The 20,920-nt window shown below is 36.3% G+C and overlaps 1 protein-coding gene across 1 annotated transcript; it reads left to right on the plus strand.

Annotated features, from left to right (window-relative positions):
• The first annotated feature begins 6,666 nt into the window (after window positions 1-6,666).
• On the plus strand, window positions 6,667-19,296 carry LOC109109175 (disks large homolog 4-like). The gene is made up of 7 exons (XM_042768285.1): window positions 6,667-6,696; window positions 7,622-7,807; window positions 8,168-8,407; window positions 17,263-17,352; window positions 17,573-17,650; window positions 18,810-19,103; window positions 19,288-19,296. The coding sequence occupies exons 1-7, from the start codon at window positions 6,667-6,669 to the stop codon at window positions 19,294-19,296; spliced, it is 927 nt and encodes a 308-aa protein (XP_042624219.1).
• Window positions 19,297-20,920: the final 1,624 nt, after the last annotated feature.

Below are 20,920 nucleotides of genomic sequence, written 5' to 3' on the forward strand. Positions count from 1 at the left end.
GCAAAGGTTATGGTTCATTATTTATACATAGATTTAATATTAAACAAAAATCTTACAGATGTCTTGCCACTGCTTTTGTTCTTTTCACATTAATGGTAAAGGAATAGTTCAGCTAAAAATAAAAATTCTGTCATTATTTAATCACTGTGCTATTCCAAACCAAAGCTGTATGCTGTTATTTTTTATTTATTTCTTCCTGACGCTTACAGTCTTTTTCTATCAATGATTTATTATCTGAAGCTTCGGCCCGTTGTTTGTCCACCCTTGCTTGTTTTCTCCCACTCAGTTACCTTACTATTTCCTCTGTTCGCATATGTGGCTTTTTCTTTATTGAACGCGGAGTTGAAGATTTTGTTGTGTGCTGAACATTTATAAATGATTTTTATCAATATATAATTTCCATTTCAAAATGGTTGTAATAGTCAGACAAAAAGTTCATTCTGCTACTGAAACACTGGAATGCATATTGTATACTGAATATAAATAGAGATATATGGGCTCTATATATGGAACAAGATTTGGAGGTTGGTCTATAATAATGGTAATAAGAATATTGGTAATTACTTTATCAAATATATGCTGCATTCTTTAAACTTTATTCAATGTAGAATCCTCACACACACAGTGACAGCTGCTGAGAACTTAAAATTAAAAAAGAAAAATCATATTCAGGGGTGGTTTAATCACATCCTTTGTGTAACTCCTTCCAAAGGTATGGTTGTAGGACATTTCTCTCAGCTGAAGATTCATCCATCCATAATACTCTTTTGATATTGTTTGTCGCCTGAACTCCAAGTTCTTTTGTCCATTCTGCTCTTGTCTTATTTGGCAGCATGAGCTGTGGCAAATTCTTTTGAAATTGTGTCTAAAAGACAGCAGCAGAGTCTTCTCTTCACTGTTGCGGATGAAACTGTGATTGGTGTTTACTGTTCAGTGAGGCGTCTGGTTCTCCAGCTAGAGACTGGGATGTGCTTGTTTTCTTGTTGTTGTGCAGCAAGGTGCTGGTTAGATTTTCTGTCTTTTCTTCTCAAAACAGAACTGCATGGACTAGTTCATTTTATATATATGTATCTATGTATCTCTAATTTACTCTCTCATTTTATGTATTTTTTTAGAGTTTCTAGAGAGAACAGTAATTTCACCAAAATATACCCAAAATAGTTACATGCAAATATAGAGGAAGATGTGTGATGGTAATATAATGTCTAAAAGATTTGCAAACGCGGGGTAAGAGTTGTGGAAGTGTGCAAAAGACTGTAAGCGTAAATTAAATTTACATGAGCAAGAGAAGCTTTGTCAAAGTGTAAATCAGTTTCAAGCATAAGAAAAAAAATATTTGCAGCATTTTAATGTTACTTGTAAGTGTAATTCAAGTATTGTGAAACTGCAGCTTCATGCTAACGCAAAATAAATATGATCTGCATATGATCTGCATTCTTCTGACTTTTTTTGCAAAAATATATTCAAAAGTACTGCAAGCCTGTGAACAGTGATTTGCAAGCAAAAACGGCAGTTTAAAGAACTGCAAAATGGATTGACTGCATAGAACCAATCTGTGTGTGTAAAAAAAAAAAATGTTGCAAATGTCTTGACTTGTTGTGCATGTGGGGCAAAAAGTTCCTGAAATAAACCGATATGTATGGCTCCGTCTTTTTTTTTCTCTGCGCTTAAAATTTTTGCACGATTCTCTAACTTAATGTGTTAGTTTTTATGTTTTCTAATTTTTAGTTTTTGCTGAAGCATCCTAGGTGTATATGATTTTCTTCTTTCAGATAAATCCAGTTGGAGTTATATTAAAAATTGTCCTGGCTATTCCAAGTGCTATTATTGCAGTCAGTGGGTGTTTCTGTTGAACAGTCCACAAGTCGTCAAATAAAGCACGCGCATCCATAATAAAACATGATGAATAAAGGCCTCCTGTCATGACTGCATGCATTTTTGTAAGAAAAATATCCATATTTCAAACGTAATAAACAATTTTCTCTCACTTCCGTTATCTGTCATACGCGGAAGGCGTTCCAGCGAATGTCGTAGCACGTATGTGCAGCGCGCGGACCTCTATATGCTAGTCATTAAAGTTTCCTTACTTTAGCAAAGGAAAACCAGTCTCCTCTTGGTTTATATTGAAATTCACCGACGCGTGAACTTCTAATTGTACTTCTAATTTGTGACCGGCATTTTGTTTTCTTCTCTTTCTTCTCACTTTATTTGACGACTTGTGGACTGTTCAACTGTAACACCCGCTGACTGCAATGATAAAGCTTGGAATAGCCAGGCCAAATTTTAATATAACTCCAACTGGATTCGTCTGAAGGATGCCTCCAATTAACTGAGTTTTGCAAGTGAGGGGGAGGGCGGGTCCACCACCACCTTGTAGCCAATCAAATGAGGCTCTCACTGACTCTCCATGTACTCTTATCTGATTGGTTCAATAAACACATCACATGCCAAAACATTAATCTTCATTTAGCTCAGGATCGTTCTCGCTGCCAGAATGGTAATTTTAATTTACACATACATTAAAAATAAATCAATATATAACAACTTAATTAAAACATGATATTTTATAAGTTACGTACCATAAGGCTATGTGTTCATACTGAATTTCAAGCTGTGTAGTATCCTTTTCTTCCTCAACAGGCTATATATTATATATTAGTTTTATGTAATATTGTAATTTTGATGATACTAAAAGATGGCCTAGTATCTGCACTAGTTTAATACATTAGGGACGATTCCATTGTTTTTTAAACAAAAATTTGGTTCAATAATAATTTTCAAAATATATATATTTTTTACTTTAACATGTTGTAATTTAAGGGGATTTTACTAAATATGACTAATATATTTATTATGTCTAACTGAACTTATTCACCATTTATCATTTTTAATACCATTGTCTAACCAGTAGATGGCTGTTTAGCTTTATATATAAACATGGCTGTGTGTTCCCTAGTGGCTGTGAATGTTGGATTCCCACATAATTAGTTACTTGAATGTGGATATATATTTAGACTAGGGATGTTCATTTTAACTGGTTAACCGATTGTAAAAATTTCGACCGATTAATACAATCAGTTAAACGGTTTAAACCGTTTTTTTTTTTTTTTTTTTTTTACATTTTTTTCTCAGTAATTTATCAAAATATTTAAAAAGGTTTGCTGCATGGTTAAAAAAAAAATTTTTTTTAGAGAAATTTCTAAAGAGAAAAAAGTTGCGTATAAGTCACATTTTATTATTTCAGTCAGAAATAGGCCTAATGCCGATGCAAAATGTTTACAAATATTCTAAAAAACTGTAAAGATTGCTAGGCTATTTTAGTTCCCCTCACTCCACAACAAATCCTTTCAATTAACAGTAAGCTATTTAGAAAAAAACAAGAATTAAAAATATAAGCTATAGCAATATAAATGACAACCCAAAATTAATTCATTTAGACTAAAATGAAACTGAAACCAACGTTGGGTCTCTCATTCGACACAAAATCAAATGTTTCCGTATTTGCGATGTATTTGAATGCCAAATTATCACTTATTATGTACTTCACTTGCGCTCCAATATCCACGTAAAACAAAATGTTTTGCACAACATCATGGTGGTACAGTGATAACACTTAACAGCACAGATTTTACTACATATTTAAACTGAGCAGTGTTTTTGTTTGACTGACTGTATTTTATTATGATAATGAACAGGCTGTATTGTCAAGGTAGCAATGCTTAGTGCATGCATGCAGCGCCGAACACTGGCACAGTCACTTGAATTTTTTCCTTCTAACAGTGGAAACAACTACTCCTTTTAGTCATAAAGATAATCGGAATTGTAAAAGGTTTGCCTTTATTTGTGTACATTCACAATAAAAACTAATCTTTGTGGTTTTGTATAATAAGCCTAAAGAAAAATAGGATACCCCTTTCTGCCGTCTGTTTCCTTTCACACAGCACAAAAATGAACTGATACACTGCATACTATGCTACTTGTTGCACAGTTGCACATTTTCTTAATTCATCAAGTAAAAATATATTTCTCATATAGGCCTATTTATTTGTTTTTATATATATATAAAAATATATTTCTCATTTTTTTTTTTTTATTGTTTTTTGCAAATATTAGTATTTTTAACGGGTCACAGACACTTATCCTTTCTAAAATAATCTTGTTAGTAAACGGTTAATAATCAGTTAACAAGCATCAGTTCTCGATTAGGAAAAATAACCAAAATGAACATCCCTAATTTAGACCATTAAAAAAATTATTTTTTATCAAAGTTGAAAGTTGAATGTTGATCTGAAGTGTAAGTTTTTGCGTTACTCAAATATGGACACAAAGAAAGCATTTTGTTACTCATACTTGCTTCATTGTAATAGCTTGATCAGTCACATGAAAGTAATCAGAATCAATACTGAAATTTAAAAATATACAGTTGAGTGTTAAATGCCGTAAACAGAGACATGGTCTGAAAAACGAACAAATTCAGATGTATGTAGATTTATTGGTATAGTAAAAAGATTTTACAAAGTATAGCACTCTGATACAATATTGCTGAGCATTGTCACATAACATCATTTTGACTGTTATGTTTAACATCAGATCAGTGCAGATTATATGATATGTGAAATTTCAATGTAAAGCCAAACCAATCCAATAATGTTAACACCATCTCACAATACAGTATGAACACATGGGTGTCTAGCCTAATGATACACAACTTATAAAGTATCATGTTTTAAATTGTTATGTATTTATTTATTTTTAACATATGTGAACATTAAAAGTACCATTCTGGCAGCAAGAACGATCCTGAACTAAATAAAGATTAATGTTTTGGCAATCAGATAAGAACAAATGAGCGAACATCCGAGTCTTTACTCATTTTCAAAAAACATCTAAAGACTCATCTTTTTCGCCAGCACTTGACCAACTAATACTAGCAAAGACAAAAAAAAAAAAAAAAAAAAAAACCTTGCTATGAGTTCTGTGCTAGACTAACTGAGACTTATCATGGCACTTGTATACTGTTGTTGTTCTCTCGTTGGTCTGATTGCTTCTATTGTTCTCATTTGTAAGTCGCTTTGGATAAAAGCATCTGCTAAATGATTAAATGTAAATGTAAATGTAAATGTAAATGGAGAGTCCGTGAGAGCCTCATTTGATTGGCTACAAGAAGGTGGTGGACCCGCCCTCCCCCTCATGCTTGCAAACCTTAGGTAAGTGAGAAAATCATGCCAAAATTGTAAGTGCAGAGAAAAGAAAGATGGAGCTGTACATATTGGTTTATTTCAGGACCGTTTTGCCCCACATGCACAAGTCATTTAGACATTTGCAACAGTATGTTTTTTACACATACAGGTTGGTTCTGTGCAGTTGATCCGTTTTGCAGTTCTTTAAACTGTTGTTTTTTGCTTGCAAATATCTGAATTACACTATATAGTTCTATGAGCTGATTAAACTCTTCCTGAATTGATGGGACGTCATTATTTACAACAGGAATGTCTCACAGCCATATCACCCTGCAGCCAAAGACTGGTTGCCCACTGAAGCTAAGCAGGGTTCAACCTGGTTAGTACCTGGATGGGAGACCTCCTGGGAAAACTAGGTTGCTGTTGGAAGAGGTGTTAGTGAGGCCAGCAGGGGGTGCTCACCCTGTGGTCTGCGTGGGTCCTAACGTCCCAGTATAGTGACGGGAACACTATACTGTCAAAAAAGCACCGTCCTTCGGATGAGACATTAAACTGAAGTCCTGACTCTCTGTGGTCATTAAAAATCCCTTGGCACTTCTCATAAAGAGTAGGGGTGTAACCCCGGTGACCTGGCCAAATTGTCCCCCTGGTCTTTGTCAATCATGGCCTCCTAATAATCCCCATCCACTTGATTGGCTCTATGACTCTCTCTCCTCTACTCCTGTAGCTGGTGTGTGTTGAGTGCACTGGCACTGTTGTCCTTTGGCTGCCGTCGCATCATTCAGGTGGATGCTGCACACTGGTGCTGGTTGAGGAGAGACCTACCACATGATTGTAAAGTGCTTTGGGTGTACAGCAAAACACAATAAAGTGCTATATAAATGCATCATTCATTCATTTTTAATATTATATGATTCCAACTGATGATATAGTGAAGAATGAATATATTTGAAATGTGCATCTATGTTGTATAATTAAATACAGAATCTCTGAATTATAATTATTAAAATAGTTCAGAGATTAATGATTAAGATTAATAATTTATAAATAAGATTGAGATTAGATTTAGTGGCATCTATAGTCAAGAAGATAATAAAATATTGGGGAATTTTAAAAATGGGTAAAATCATTAGACTCAGTCATTTCAGCATGAAAGTGGATTTGTTTTGCGAGCAATTTGGCCTGTTATGTTAAAGACTGCAATTTCTACAAAGTCCAAGACGAACAGCATAACAAACAAAGTGCACAAACAATCACTCAGCGCTGAACAAATGTCGGAGAAGACTGTAATAATGGGGGGTTTCAGCATTTTTTATTTTTTTTATGATCCAGGTGTCTGGATCTTAGTGGTGATGCTATTAATTAGAAATTTCACAAATCCTTGCAAGTCTGTTTAAGTGCTCAGACATTGTGCTTGTCATGTTTCTTCATCCACTTAATTAGAGAAACAGCTGCAGTCTCAATAGAGCTTAATTGGCAAGTAATCATGGAGATTGAGTGCTTTCTGGTCGCTAAGGTAACCTGATCAGTTGGACTGTAGACAGAAACAAGTGATGTCTCTTAGAAAGGAAATTAAATAAATCAAAAGGCCCCTCAAGGCTGGACGTCATGGTGATTTTATCAGAGGAAGGGATATTATAAGGTGAAGGCAATATGATAAAAGACACCAAATTTAATTAGTTTATTTATGAATGATAATAATTGAAAATATATTCACAAGCAGAGGGTCTCTAGGTGATACGCTCCAAACTGAATTACCATTACTAAAATATTTAACTGTTCAATATGTTGGCCATTATTCTACTAGACCAAAGTATCTATCATATTAATTGAATATATCAAAAATGTCATGTAATCAAGTATTTATCTATCCATTAGTACATGGATATATAAATTCATTAATAATGATGTTAAAGGTGTTTTGTATTCAATTGTTTGTAACTAGCTTAGGAAATGCTAATAATGCATGCATGGTTTCTCTGATTTTATGAGGTCTTAATTGGGTTTGCAAAGGTTTAGCAATGAGCGTACAACATGCTGGCAATCTGTTGAAATTTATAAGAAGCATGTTAGCAACATGCTAAAACATACTAGCATGGTTTCTCTGTGGTTTTATGAGGTCTAATTTGGGTCTGAAAAGGTTTATTGATGTCAGTTTCATCTGAATTTCTGCCATACTTTCATGCCAGTCATTGTCAAGCCAAGTTTGTCCTCAAATTTTACTCATCTAATTGAAAATTGGTGTCTTTTATCATCTTGTTGGTGCTATTGTTTGTATAAATTAATTTTATATAAATTAAATATAATTATAAATTATAAATATAAATATTGTTTGTATAAAAAAACTTTTTTTTCAGTCTTACAGTTTGTGTAAAGGTGACATTTTTAACAAGCAAACAGCTGAGAGTATTTCATCACTTCAGTTCGTATTTCATCTATAGGGGAGCAGAGCTGCTAAAACCTCTGTGAATAACAGCAGCCATGGCTGGCTCATTCCCGGTCTGCGCTGGGTCACAGGGAAGGACCGTCTGTCAGGACTTAACTTGTTTCCTCTCACTGCTGGTGGACATGGCCGCAGTTCCAGCCCGGAAAAAGATGCAGAGGAGATGGAAGAGCCGTCTGATGATGTAAGACCAGCATGTTTATGTCTGTTTCAAAGGTACGCTCTACCAACTTTGGCTTAAGCAAATAAAAATCGTATCATTATTTACTCATCTTCATGCCATTATGCTGTTATTTCCGGTGTGGAAATATATTCCTTAATATTTTTCCCCCAAAAATTCACGGATACAATAGAAAATGGGCTAGACACTCACAATCAAGCACTGTGGTGGTACTGTGGTACAGCCTTCTTATCGTATTATCATGGTACTTTGATCTATATTATGATACTGAGTGAATACCATATTCATTTACAATGATATTTACATGGTATCAAAGAAAAATGTAACAATACCATGTCAATTGAAAACACTTTTCTGCCTCAGTACAGCTTAGGTAATTTCTCAGAACTGGAGGCAGCGGACCGCAGATCTAACCTTCAGTGGGGAGAAAACGGCCTAGACAAGAAGCTTCAGAGATACAGAACCCAGTGCCTGGCGACCCATCTCCATCGAGACACGACCCACGACCCAGAGGGCCATACTTGTTCAGAGAGGCTCAGCCATCCGGCTGTGTCCGAACATCCTTGTTCCCACAAATCAGTCGTTTCACACCTGCCATTAAGAGTAAGCTAATGAGCTGCAAGTTAGCCACAGTCATGGTGTTGTTAAAATGTGGCATCTCTATTCTGTTGTAACCACCGTCCACACTAGTGGCATGCAGCCATATATATTATATATATATATATATCTGAATGATAGGAAGGGCCCACCAACTAAAACCGTATTGCTGAAAAATCTTTATATAATCCACAGTGTATAGCCACAAATAATAAAGATAGGAATTATTATTTTTTTTATATATCTTTACATCAATTTAGTAAACAGAAAAAATAAACACCACAATGCATTTATATGAAAATTAATTGAAATAAAACTAGTTCAACAAATGAAAGCAGTTTCCACACAGATGGTCTAACACAAAAAAAACTTAATCAAATAGAAAAAGAATGACAAATGAAAATAAATTAAGCTATCTAATCCATCCAACCTTGTAGTCGAGTGATTCTTTGTGTAATTAAAGGAATCACTACAAAGAAAGTTGAAACAGTCAATTTTCAGGATGATGTAAAAAAAAAACCTTCAAGTGCTCTTCCTGTAATCCAAGAAAATCCACAAAAAAACAGACAGCCCACAGAGACGCATTCTTGTACTTATGATCTTTGGTAATTCACAAAGTAATGCAGTGAGATCAATCCATTGGTTAGAAACCACTTGATGTCCATTTCAGTAGAGCCTTAGCACCTCATAAGGATTCAACAGTCTCAAAATGTAAAGTAACGTACAAAGAGTCCATCTACAAAAAATAAACAAATATCTATCATATATTATATAAATCAATTGAACACAATTACACAACATTAGGAGAAACAAACTTACATGATTGAACTGGAAACAAAGTTTCTCAATCAGGACTCCAAATGAGTGTCGCAGGAGGTAACCCCATGCTTCCCTCTTCCAAACAAACTGACTTCTTCTATACTACTACCCTTTTTAATACAAGAGGTTCTATCCCTCAGGCGCCCCCTATAGGAGTGTATGAAAAAATACCAAAGTAACAGCTAATACTGTTACATACCCCTCTCCTCAGAAAGAGATTTGCCATAACCATGACAAATCTTCGGATTTTGCACGTGATACGTTTCAGTAGTGTCTGGATCAGTAATAAAAGAAGCAGAATAATTAATTGGCCCCAACTTTTTTTTTTTTTTTTTTGCTGGCCCTTTCCGCTTAGCAGACAGCTTAGCCATGAACCCTTCATCACCTCTAGATAAAGGATGTGTACGTACCCAAACCAGATCCCCCTCTTGGAAATGCACTGGCTTACGATGCTGATCATAGTATCTTTACATAGTATCTTTTGCTTAGCTTGGGCTCGGTTCACATTCTCTTTCACAATAGTAAGGAGTTCTTGTTGTTTGTCAAGGACGGAATATGCAGGGTTATTAGGATCAGGTGGTTTATGTAGAGCTCTCTCCATTGGACCTTTTAATTTACGTCCAAGTGCTACTTCAGCAGGTGTAAAACCTGTACTTTCGTGATAGGCTGTGTTAATAGCAAACCTGAATTCGGCAATCCATCTATCCCAAAGCTTATGGTGGTCTCCGACGTAAGAGGCAATCATGGTCTTCAAATTTCGATTGACTCTCTCTGTCAGATTAGTTTGGGGATGGTAGGCTGTGGTCAGTTTTTGAATGACTCCCCACTGCTTGCACACCTGACCGAGAAGTTGAGAGGTGAATTGGGCACCACGATCTGAGACCAGGTAGGCTGGCATTCCCATTCTGGTAAATATATCCTCTACCAAAATTCGGGCTATCTGAGGGGTTTTAGCAGACCTCAGTGGAAACATCTCCACCCACTTAGAACAATAATCCACGATAACAAGTAGATACTCGTTTTGTTTGACACTTCTAGGAAAAGGCCCCATGAGATCGATGCCCATCATGTAGCCAGGTTCAACAATAGGTGTAGACTGTAGATAACCCGATAATTTTGACATGGAGGATTTGTATTTTTGACAGACTTGGCATTCTTTACAATGTTTCCAAACATCAGCTCTGATAGTTGGCCAGTATACAGTTTCCAGTAGTCTGAGCAAGGTCTTGAGTTTACCCAGATGACCACTGAGAGGACTGTCATGAGCATACTGAATAAAAGCTTGATGATGGATGGATGGAATGACAAGTTTAAGTTTTTGACCTTTTCATCCATCTGGAACACTACGGAACAGGAATCCATTTTCTGTTACATAATGAACTCGTGATGAGTCTTGTGAGGTCTGAGATGGTACTTTGGAAATCAATTCTTGTATTTCTGAGTCATTGTTTTGAGCAATGGCTATCTCTGAAAAATCTACTGGCATACTGACTGGTGATGAGATGGAATTAGATGGTGGGGCTACAGCAATAATGTTAGGTGAAATGGTGAGGCTTGGAGCTCTGGATAATGCATCAGGTACCACATTACACTGACCTTTTCTGTACTTAACAGTGAAGTGAAATCCTTGTAGTCTTATGGTCCATCTGATGAGACGTGATGATGGTTTGGGATGTTGAAATGCCCATGTCAATGCGGCATGATCAGTTAATACTTCAAATAGTCATCCTTCGAGATATGGTCTCCATTTCTCCACTGCCCACACCACTGCTAGGCACTCTTTCTCAGATACCGAATATGACTTTTCTGCCCCTCTCAGTAATCTGGATGCATATGCAATAACATGTTCTTTCCCTGCACATCCTTGTGTAAGAACGGCTCCCAAACAAACATCACTGGCGTCCGTTTGAACTCGGAATGGTTGAGTAAAATCAGGGGAGGTTAAAACGGGAGCTTGCATTAAATCTTGATAAGATTGAGTGCCTGTTGGCATTGATCTGTCCAAACCCAGGTAGAGTTTTTCTGTTTTAAAGCATGAAGTGGAGCAGCCTTCTCTGAGAAACTGGGAATGAACCGATGGTACCAACCGGCCATACCCAAAAACCGCTGAAAGTCTTTGAGAGACTGTGGGATAGGAAATGAACTAACTGCTGACACCTTTGTGGGATCGGTTTTGATTCCTTATCTTGAAACAACATGGCCTAAGAATGTGAGAGATTTTTGAATGAAATTGCACTTTGAGGTTGAGTGTGAGACCTGCTTTGTGGAAACAATTGAAAACTTGTTGGAGATGTTGGAGATGGTCTTGTTTATTTTTGGAATAGACCACGACATCATCAATGTAAACCATACAACATTTACCTTTCAACTCCTGCAATACATGTTCCATAAGTCTCTGGAAAGATGCTGCTGCATTTTTTCAGTCCAAAAGGAAGACGCAGAAATTCATATAACCCTGAGGATGTGATGAAACCTGTTTTTTGAATGCTATGAGGCTCAATTTCCAGTTGCCAATAGCCACTCTTTAAGTCCAGTGTAGAGAATACAGTTGCTCCATGTAATGACTCTAAGATGTCTTGTATTTGTGGCATTGGATAGGCATCAAGGTGAGTTTTGGCATTCAACCTGCGGTAGTCAATGCAGAGTCTTGATTCTCCATCTTTTTTCTGTACCACCACCACTGGTGATGCCCATGGAGAGCAAGATGGTCAAATGTTTTCTTATCAAGCAGCTCCTTGATTTGCCCTTCAACAAAACTCTGTTTTTCAATGTAAACCCTGTATGCTCTCTTTCTAACAGGTAGTTAATCTGTGGTGATGATACAGTGTTTGATTAAATTAGTATATCCAATTTCCTGGTTGCAAACAGTAGGCCAGCTTAACATGAGATTTTCCAGCTCTAGCTGTGTCTGCATGTCAGTGTCTGCTTTTTCCACTAGTTGGTGTATAGAATGGAGTACTTCATCACTGCAAGGCTGTAAAGGTATGGCAAGGTAAAAGTTAATGGTAGAATGAATGTCCTGATGAAGGAATGGAAAGAAGACTGTTGTTTCAGCGCCATCTATTGGGAAAAAACCATACTGAGCATTGTTGAAATTCAAGACCATTCCTGATTGCAACAGAAAATCCATGCCCAATATGATGGGTACTGTTAAGTCAGTGTCATTCATTATATACAAGGTAAGCTCTATTGGGCGACCCTGCACTTCACTCTTCCACACCACCTTTCCAATAGTGGTTTGGTGCTGTCCATTGGCTAAAAGGAAAGTTTGTCCTCCACCAGGTAGGTATACTTGTTGACGGCTTAACTGTTTCCAGCATGACTTTTGGATTAGAGATAAAGTACTGCCAGTGTCCACCTTAGCAGTTGCATGCGTGTCTTGTAGGGTTATGGGAATGATAAGGTTTCTGAAGTCGTGTTGCATAGAATTTTGGCAAGTCTGGACAACTCTGGTATACACTGCTGCTGGTTTGCGGTATGAATCGTGATCTGGAGGATTTCTCTTCTTTTGCTCATCTCCATTAACTTGACTCCAGTATTTCTTGGACTCCAAAAAATCTCGTTCTATCTGTGTACCTACTTTTACAAGTTCTCCTACATCTTTTATATTGCCACGTAGCAAGCTAGCAAGCCGTGGGTTACAGTTACGTAAAATAGCTTGTACCACTTCTCTTTCCAACATATCTTTCTTCCATCTCAAGCAAAGAGCTCGATAGTGAAAAGCAAAGTCTCTGAAACTTTCTCTTGCACCTTGTCTGCTCTCCATCAGCTTCCTTACTGCAAACTCTTCATAATCTTCACTGAGAAAAGATTGCAGAAATATTTTTTTAAATTGTTTCCAGTCATGAACATCCCCTTTCTCCGCCATCCACCAGTCTTTAAGTACGGCAGTTAAAGAAGCCAAAATTTCACTATTCTTCAAAGGTCGAACAGCGAAATACTCCTCACATCGTTCGATGAATAAGATAGGATCTTCATCCGGGTTATTGCTAAAACTAGGAAACTCAAGTTTGACTGGTGGGTTGTACTGATTTGAACTGTCCATGATGGATTGAGTATTGGACTGAAGACTGTAGGTTTGATCTCTCGGTGATCGGTGAACAGTACTGGTATTCATGGGCTGAATTGGGGTGGATACAAAAGGCTGGAAAGCTTGTAATCTCTGATCCAATTGTTGGTCTCTTCTCTTCAAACAGTCTATCACTGACTGTCCAAGATCTTTAATGCTCAGCTCTAGATGTTTTCTCACTCTGCTGCACTCACGGTCTATTTGATATAACAATTTATCTTCTGTAGCTTTACGTTGTGATTCAACATCAATGAAGGAAACTTGTTCACTCACCCATTTATTGATGTCGGTAATCCGCTCCTCAAGTTTGGTTAAACGTTCTGTGAGTTTTTCTAACATATCTGAAACAACAGTGGAAGGATGGTGTGTCGGTTCCTCGTAAATTTCCGGTGGTGGTAGAAATTGGACTTCCTTTTAGCCGTCATCCACGACCACTTCTTCCTCCTCTGAATCAAGGTACAAGTCACTGAACGTGTTAATTAACTCTCTGTTCGCCATTTATATGTAACCACCATCCACTTTAGTGGCATGCAGCCATATATATATATATATATATATATATATATATATATATATATATATATATATATATATATATATATATATATATATATATATATATATATGTATATATAATAATGGCAGACAGATTTATAGGAAGGGCCCACCAACTAAAACCGTATTGCTGAAAAATCTTTATATAATCCACAGTGTATAGCCACAAATAATAAAGATAGGAATTAATTTTTTTGTATATCTTTATATCAATTTAGTAAACAGAAAAAATAAACACCACAATGCATTTATATGAACATTAATTGAAATAAAACTAGTTCAACAAATGAAAGCAGTTTCCACACAGATGGTCTAACACAAAAAAACTTAATCAAATAGAAAAAGAATGACAAATGAAAATAAATTAAGCTATCTAATCCATCCAACCTTGTAGTCGAGTGATTCTTTGTGTAATTAAAGGAATCACTACAAAGAAAGTTTAAACAATTTTCAGGATGATGTAAAAAAAAAAAAAAAAAAACTTCAAGTGCTCTTCCAGTAATCCAAGAAAATCCACAAAAAAAACAGACAGCCCACAGAGACACATTCTTGTACTTATGATCTTTGGTAATTCACAAAGTAATGCAGTGAGATCAATCCATTGGTTAGAAACCACTTGATGTCCATTTCAGTAGAGCCTTAGCACCTCATATGGATTCAACAGTCTCAAAATGTAAAGTAACGTACAAAAAATAAACAAAAATATCTATCATATATTCTATAAATCAAATGAACACAATTACACAACATCAGGAGAAACAAACTTACATGATTGAACTGGAAACAAAATTTTCTCAATCAGGACTCCAAATGAGTGTTGCAGGAGGTAACCCCATGCTTCCCTCTTCCAAACAAACTGACTTCTTCTTCTTCTTATTCTTGTATTTATAATGGCGGGTGGCAACTAACGTTTAAGATGCATATCCGCCCCCTACTGTGCTGGAGTGTGGACCAGAAATGTATACTTAAGGAGAAGAAAAAGAAATAAACTGACTTCTTCTATACTACTACCATTTTTAAAACAAGAGGTTCTAACCCTCAGGCGCCCCCTATAGGAGTGTATGAAAAAATACCAAAGTAACGGCTAATACTGTTACGGTTTATATTAAAATACCTAAGTAACGGCTTTTGAGGGGGGGTCAGTGACAGTTGGCACCACTATTGTGAGTCATATAGTCTAGTGGGGTTTCATTCAAATAGAAGATAGATAATAATCAGTAGAAATTATGATTGATTCCCATCAGTAGAAATTACGTTCCATGGGGGCCCCCATAGACCACAAGGCCCCTCGCAATTACATAGGTTGTGTGGTGCCTAAACACGCTACTGGGATTTTCATTTATAGAAAACAGTGGAATTGACCTTTGTGATAACAATGGGGAAAAGCCCAACCCTAAATAAAAATAACTGTTATTACTTACACAATACAATACAATACAAATGTATTTATATACGTACTGTAGCACAATTTAAAAACAACCGAAGTTGACCAAAGTGCTTTAGAACACTATACAAACAATGACCAATTTTGAAACACTCAGCAACAATAAATACACAATAAAACACAATAAAACACAAGCTGTAAACATGGGCGACTTTCCTTAGAACATAATCATAAAACAATAGATCAAGGAATATTAAACGCCAGAGAAAATAAATTAGTCTTAAGAGTCAATTTAATAACAGATAAGTTTAGGGCAGTTCTAATGTGAGACGGGAGAATATTCCATAATTTTGCGCCAACAACAGAAAAAAGACGGGAGGGTATTCTATGATTTTTAGTCTTCTACTGAGGATGGTTTGGTAGTCTGTGGTTTTTTTTATTCTGTTTAAGGTTATAGTTCATTTTGGTTTCTTTCAGTTAAAACGGCTCAGCAATGCATTTAATCTGGGACTAGACCTAAGCCTTGTTTGTTAAACTGGGGATAATATAACTTTACTTAATCTTTCACTGTAATAATTACTGCAGTGTCTTCAAAACCAATTATATAGTTTAGAATTTTGAACCGAAGTGAAAACATACATTATTAATGGCATTTCCAAATTATAAAGAATAGTCCTGCATCAATTCAGTCTTCTACTTAATTGGACACAGCAGGACTAAACTGCGCCTTAACGTGCCACACCTGCTATACAGATTCTGTGGTGCATAATTTTCACAAACATCTGACATTTAAATGGTTTAAACTATATATCTCATTAATTGCTAAAACTTTTCAGTGTTGTGTTGACAAATTAATATTTTAGACAGATACCCCCATCCACCACACACAAAAACTTCTTGGTTCTGCATGAATTTCACAGGCTAAACGAAATAATTTGGCTGCAAAATTCCCAAAGAGGTGACAGCTTTGGGTAACTAATAGTTTTAAAGAGTGGCCTGTCTAAAAACAATATTTTAGCTAAAAACAGCAACATTGGTTTAACACTTGATATCCAGAGGCAGCTCATTGCATTCTTGTAATCCTGTGTATTCAAAAGACCTCACAAAAGGCCATACAGTCTTAAAATGAAAGAGCAAAAGACATAAGTCTCTGCCATGTATTATAACAATGTTTTATATTAACCCTTGAAAAATAAGTATTAAAATGTCTCTTTTAATTAATTATCCTATGTGCCATTTTAAGCACTTTGATAACCAACCAAGATGTCAAAATGGGTATCATCTACATGTGGAAATCAATAAATCCCCAAAACAATTTTTTATTCATTTGTGTCACCTCCCAAAACTTTGTGGTGTATATGTGAGCAATAAGTTAATATTAACTTTAAGTGGATTAAATATGCATGCTGTTAAATTTATTTAACACTGATTTAATTTGACATTCCAACTATTTCTATCTGCTCTGTATGATTAATAAAGATGGGATGAGGATCCCAAGGGTCGGCTGGATCTCTGAGCTGACCCCCATATCACAGTATTGAATAGAATGAGAACGAATGGGATAGAGATGGAGATGAGGATGTGGTGGGATTGAAAGGACTGAATTATTAGACTTCTCTTGAACATAACTTTAGGACTTTTTTGTTACAGAGTAACATATTTGATTTGTGTGAATTTATAATTATTAAAAACATATACTCAGCATACTTGACTGAAATGTTTGCCTGCTATGCGACTGTCAAGATGTACTATTACAGTTCATTTAGTGTTTCTGTTCTCTTGTAAAAGCAAGCAGAAAGACCAGCTTCAAACTGCACGTTTTCAAGAGAAGCCTGAGGCTCTCACTAATTAATGAACTTCTAAACTAAACGGAGAGGTTTCAACTAATTGACTTTGTAATGTATATGTCTGATTTACGTTAGACTCTAATTGTATTAGTATAAGGTGAGGTAGGAGATTCTGCCCTAAATCATTCTGTAATATAGTTATACTGGAGTTTGACTCTTCGGGTGACGGTGTTTTCTGTCTCTCCAGCTACAGATCAAAGTAAACGGACAGAGAGGTGGATTGGGAATTTGTATTGCAGGAGGGAAAGGCTCCTTTCCGTACAAAGAGAATGATGAGGTAGGCCTTATCTTCCTGTAGCTTCACTGCCTGAATCTCATTACACACTATTACTATCATACTCCTGTGGGTCTATTTACACTAAAATATCCACATGGACTGGGATACTAATGTGCATCCAGCCAGCAATTCGACTGATGATATGAGTGTGCCTGATTTCCTTCCCCCATAACTAGTCATTTCCTTCTGGGCACTGATTGATTTGTTTTCTTCGTGTCAGGGAATTTTCATCTCCAGAGTATCTAAAGGCGGACCGGCGGAGAAGGCCGGGGTACATGTTGGGGACAGAGTGTTGGAGGTAAAATCAGGGATCATAATGTACAAGTACTGTTTAACAATACATTTATTTAATGACTGTTTGGGAAGCATGGTTAACTTACGACTGGGAGTACTTGCCTTCAAAGAAACATTTGATAACTGTTGATTGTGGTGTGTGTATGTGTGTGTGTGTGTGATTATTAATTTAAGTACTTGAGTTCTTTTTTTCATTTTTTGTTTTTTTGTTGTTGTGTGTGTTTGTTCTAACCACACTTTATGAACAGCACAAGCCATGTTAATCATTGCAAGTATAGCTGGCATGTACATAATTTAATTAGATTCTATCAAGTGACACATGAATTTGAGCATTGTACTGGATATGCTTTTCTCCTGCTGCGTGACCTTATCAGAATGGTTGTAGTTGTTTTTCTAATGGCCATTGGAGGGCATCATCACACAGATGCTGATGAAAAGTTTGTTGTGACCCCATGAGCTTTAAACCAACGGGGAAAAGTAATTGGACATGCAAGTCACATCTAAAACTGTATTGTCATTGCATTAGGTAAAATATTGAAGCATGTTGTAGAAAGATAGCACAAGTACGTTTTTCAAACAAAATATTTCACAAATAGACATTTGTTACATGTCAGTTTGTGGCTGACATGTTTAAGTATTTTCTGTTATCCTAAGTTTATATGCAGTGACAGCTAGAAGTCATAAGCCATTTATAGGTTTATTTCCCTTAAAAGTGTTAATGATGTGGCTCTGTGGTGCTTTCAACACACAATCCCTAACCTGAGCTGTAACTTCAAAGACAGCAGACAAGGGAATAGAAAATGGACATTCATGCTGTTTAGGGCTCTCTAAAAGGGGTATAACATCTACTATCAATGGATCATAGAATTTTAAAAAATGTATATGTTGCTTGTAAAAGGGGCCAAGTGCCGACCAGCAAAACCTTAAATTACTGAGACAGCCTGTTTTTTCTACAAATACCGGATGGACAAATCTTTGCAAAACCTGTTTGAAAACAGTCATTTTCTCTGCAATTTTCTGTGGTAATGACATCTTTCCCCTTGAAGATCCCAGGTCATTTCCTCATATAACTTGTCTGCATTTTTGCAGCTTTCGTTGTCTTTCCGTCACCTCTCTCTCTTTCCTTCAAATCACTGCAGCTCATTTTTCATTTGTGCCACCAGGTCAATGGTCAAGACATGCAGGAGGTCAGCCACCACGAGGCTGTCAGCGTCTTGAGGAATGCTGGGAGCTGCATAAAAATGAAAGTACTGCGGGAGAGATGCATGCCCATGGAGCCGCAGATCCACGAGAGCTTTGACACCATGGAGACAGCAGACCTCCAGGTCAGCCAGGAGTGGGATGTTACCATGAGCAATAACAGGCGGGAGATATGCGTGAGCTTTGACACCATGGAGACAGCAGACCTCCAGGTCAGCCAGGAGTTGGAAGCTACGGTCTGCAATGGAAATGGACTGGTAGGCTCTAGGTCAAGAGTGTCAAAGATTATAGAGAGAGAGAGAGAGAGAGAGAGATCTTGGTGGTTCTATTTAATGCCACAAGACTAAAAGTAATCAAATAATCAGAAATTGCATTAGAATTAGTTATACCCATTGTAACGCATTAAAAAAAAAAAATGAAATAATTATTGTGTCCTTTCAGTCTTGGTGAAGAAAAGTTATTACAATAAACTCTCTCAGAAAACAAAAAATTTAAATTGGAAACAGAAATCATTTACAGTATAATATTTATACAGAGACCCCCCCCCCGCCCCCCTCTCATTTCAATGTAACCCTTTGACAGATTCCTCGGATTATTCTGACTCACCCCTCTACCTCAGATGAAGACGTGGAGACCCTGACGCAGGGCTTAGATGATGGAAATTTTGATTCTGACTTCAACGACTCAGACGGTCACATCTACTCAGACTGTCTGAACAGCACTTTCTATCTTTCGTGAAAGATAGAGAAGCACACCAGCTTCAGGTTCTTCATCTCTTTTCATGCTATTCATTTAGTTTGTCACTTGAAATTAAATTACCCTAATAAACTGTTTCACTTTCTTAAAGCCATTTTTTTATGTCCCCTAGATAATTATACTTAATTAAGAGCATGTGGTTATAGCATGAGCATGTCCAGGATGTGGCTTTATTCATCCACAGATATAAACATGCTAAATGGATCTCAGATTTGCATGAAAGTGCTAACAGAAGGCTATATAATTTATCAGGATACACACTGAGGTGTTATTCATCATATTTAAACAAAACACAACAGCACAAATAGTCACTGTCACCTGAAACTGAAAAACTGAGATGAGCAGTCGAACCCTAGATTTCTATCAGGTAGCTGCCAGACTCCAGTCAATTTTGCAGATCATTTTTTTTGTGCATTACAAAGATAACAAATATGTTCTTTTTTTTTCTTCTTTTCTTTCAGAAAAGAAGTTCTTGGACCAGGCTTTAATACCCTCTCTCTCTTTGTGAATTCAGATGTGCCTGTGTCCTCTGGTTAAGTGAAATTGTTGTGTTTGTCTGGCTGTGGTCCACAATCGCTGGAGCAGAAAATGAGTGACGTGGAATCGATACTTCAAACAAAGTCCACAGTCCCATGATGCTTGCATCCCTAAAAAAAACTGAACTGTTTAGTACGCAATTGTGTGAAAGAGATACAAATAAAGTGGAAAGTAAATAGATAATATTTTTCTAAAACGTTGCTTCTTACTTACAAACAATACTTGCTTTGTGAATGCTTTATTTAAGTGTTTTTACTTGCATCATTTATCAGTTGCCAAAAGTGAAATAAACTTTAAAAACATCATTGTATTGGTGAGGTGTGTATTTGTATGAATAATATCTCTGAAGCATAGTGCTGTTGTAATTATTTTGACGTGGATATCAAACCCAGCAGCACAGGAGGCACCTGAACCACCGTGAAGGTAAGGGAAATATGATTTGTTCTTTGATGGTAAATTTAGGAGATACTGACATCAAGTAATTGGTTTAATCATATCCTTGTTTAAAGGTAAAAAATAAATAAATAAATAAATAAATAAAACAAAAGACCTCAAATGCTACTTACATGAATGGGGAAACTCATGAATAGATCTTTTCTGAAACAGCAAGTAACAGATGCAGTAAGTGAGGTTTCCTCAATGAGGTTTTAAAACAAAACAAAAAAAGGAAGGCAGTGCTTTTATTTACTGTTTTTTTTCTTCTTAGTAACATTCAACAAATCTATTTTACACTGTTGTAAATGTGAACCCAAATATGAATCCTATCATTTTTATCATTACT

This window comes from Cyprinus carpio, chromosome A13 (assembly GCF_018340385.1).
Source record: "Cyprinus carpio isolate SPL01 chromosome A13, ASM1834038v1, whole genome shotgun sequence".
Classification (NCBI taxonomy): domain Eukaryota; kingdom Metazoa; phylum Chordata; class Actinopteri; order Cypriniformes; family Cyprinidae; genus Cyprinus; species Cyprinus carpio.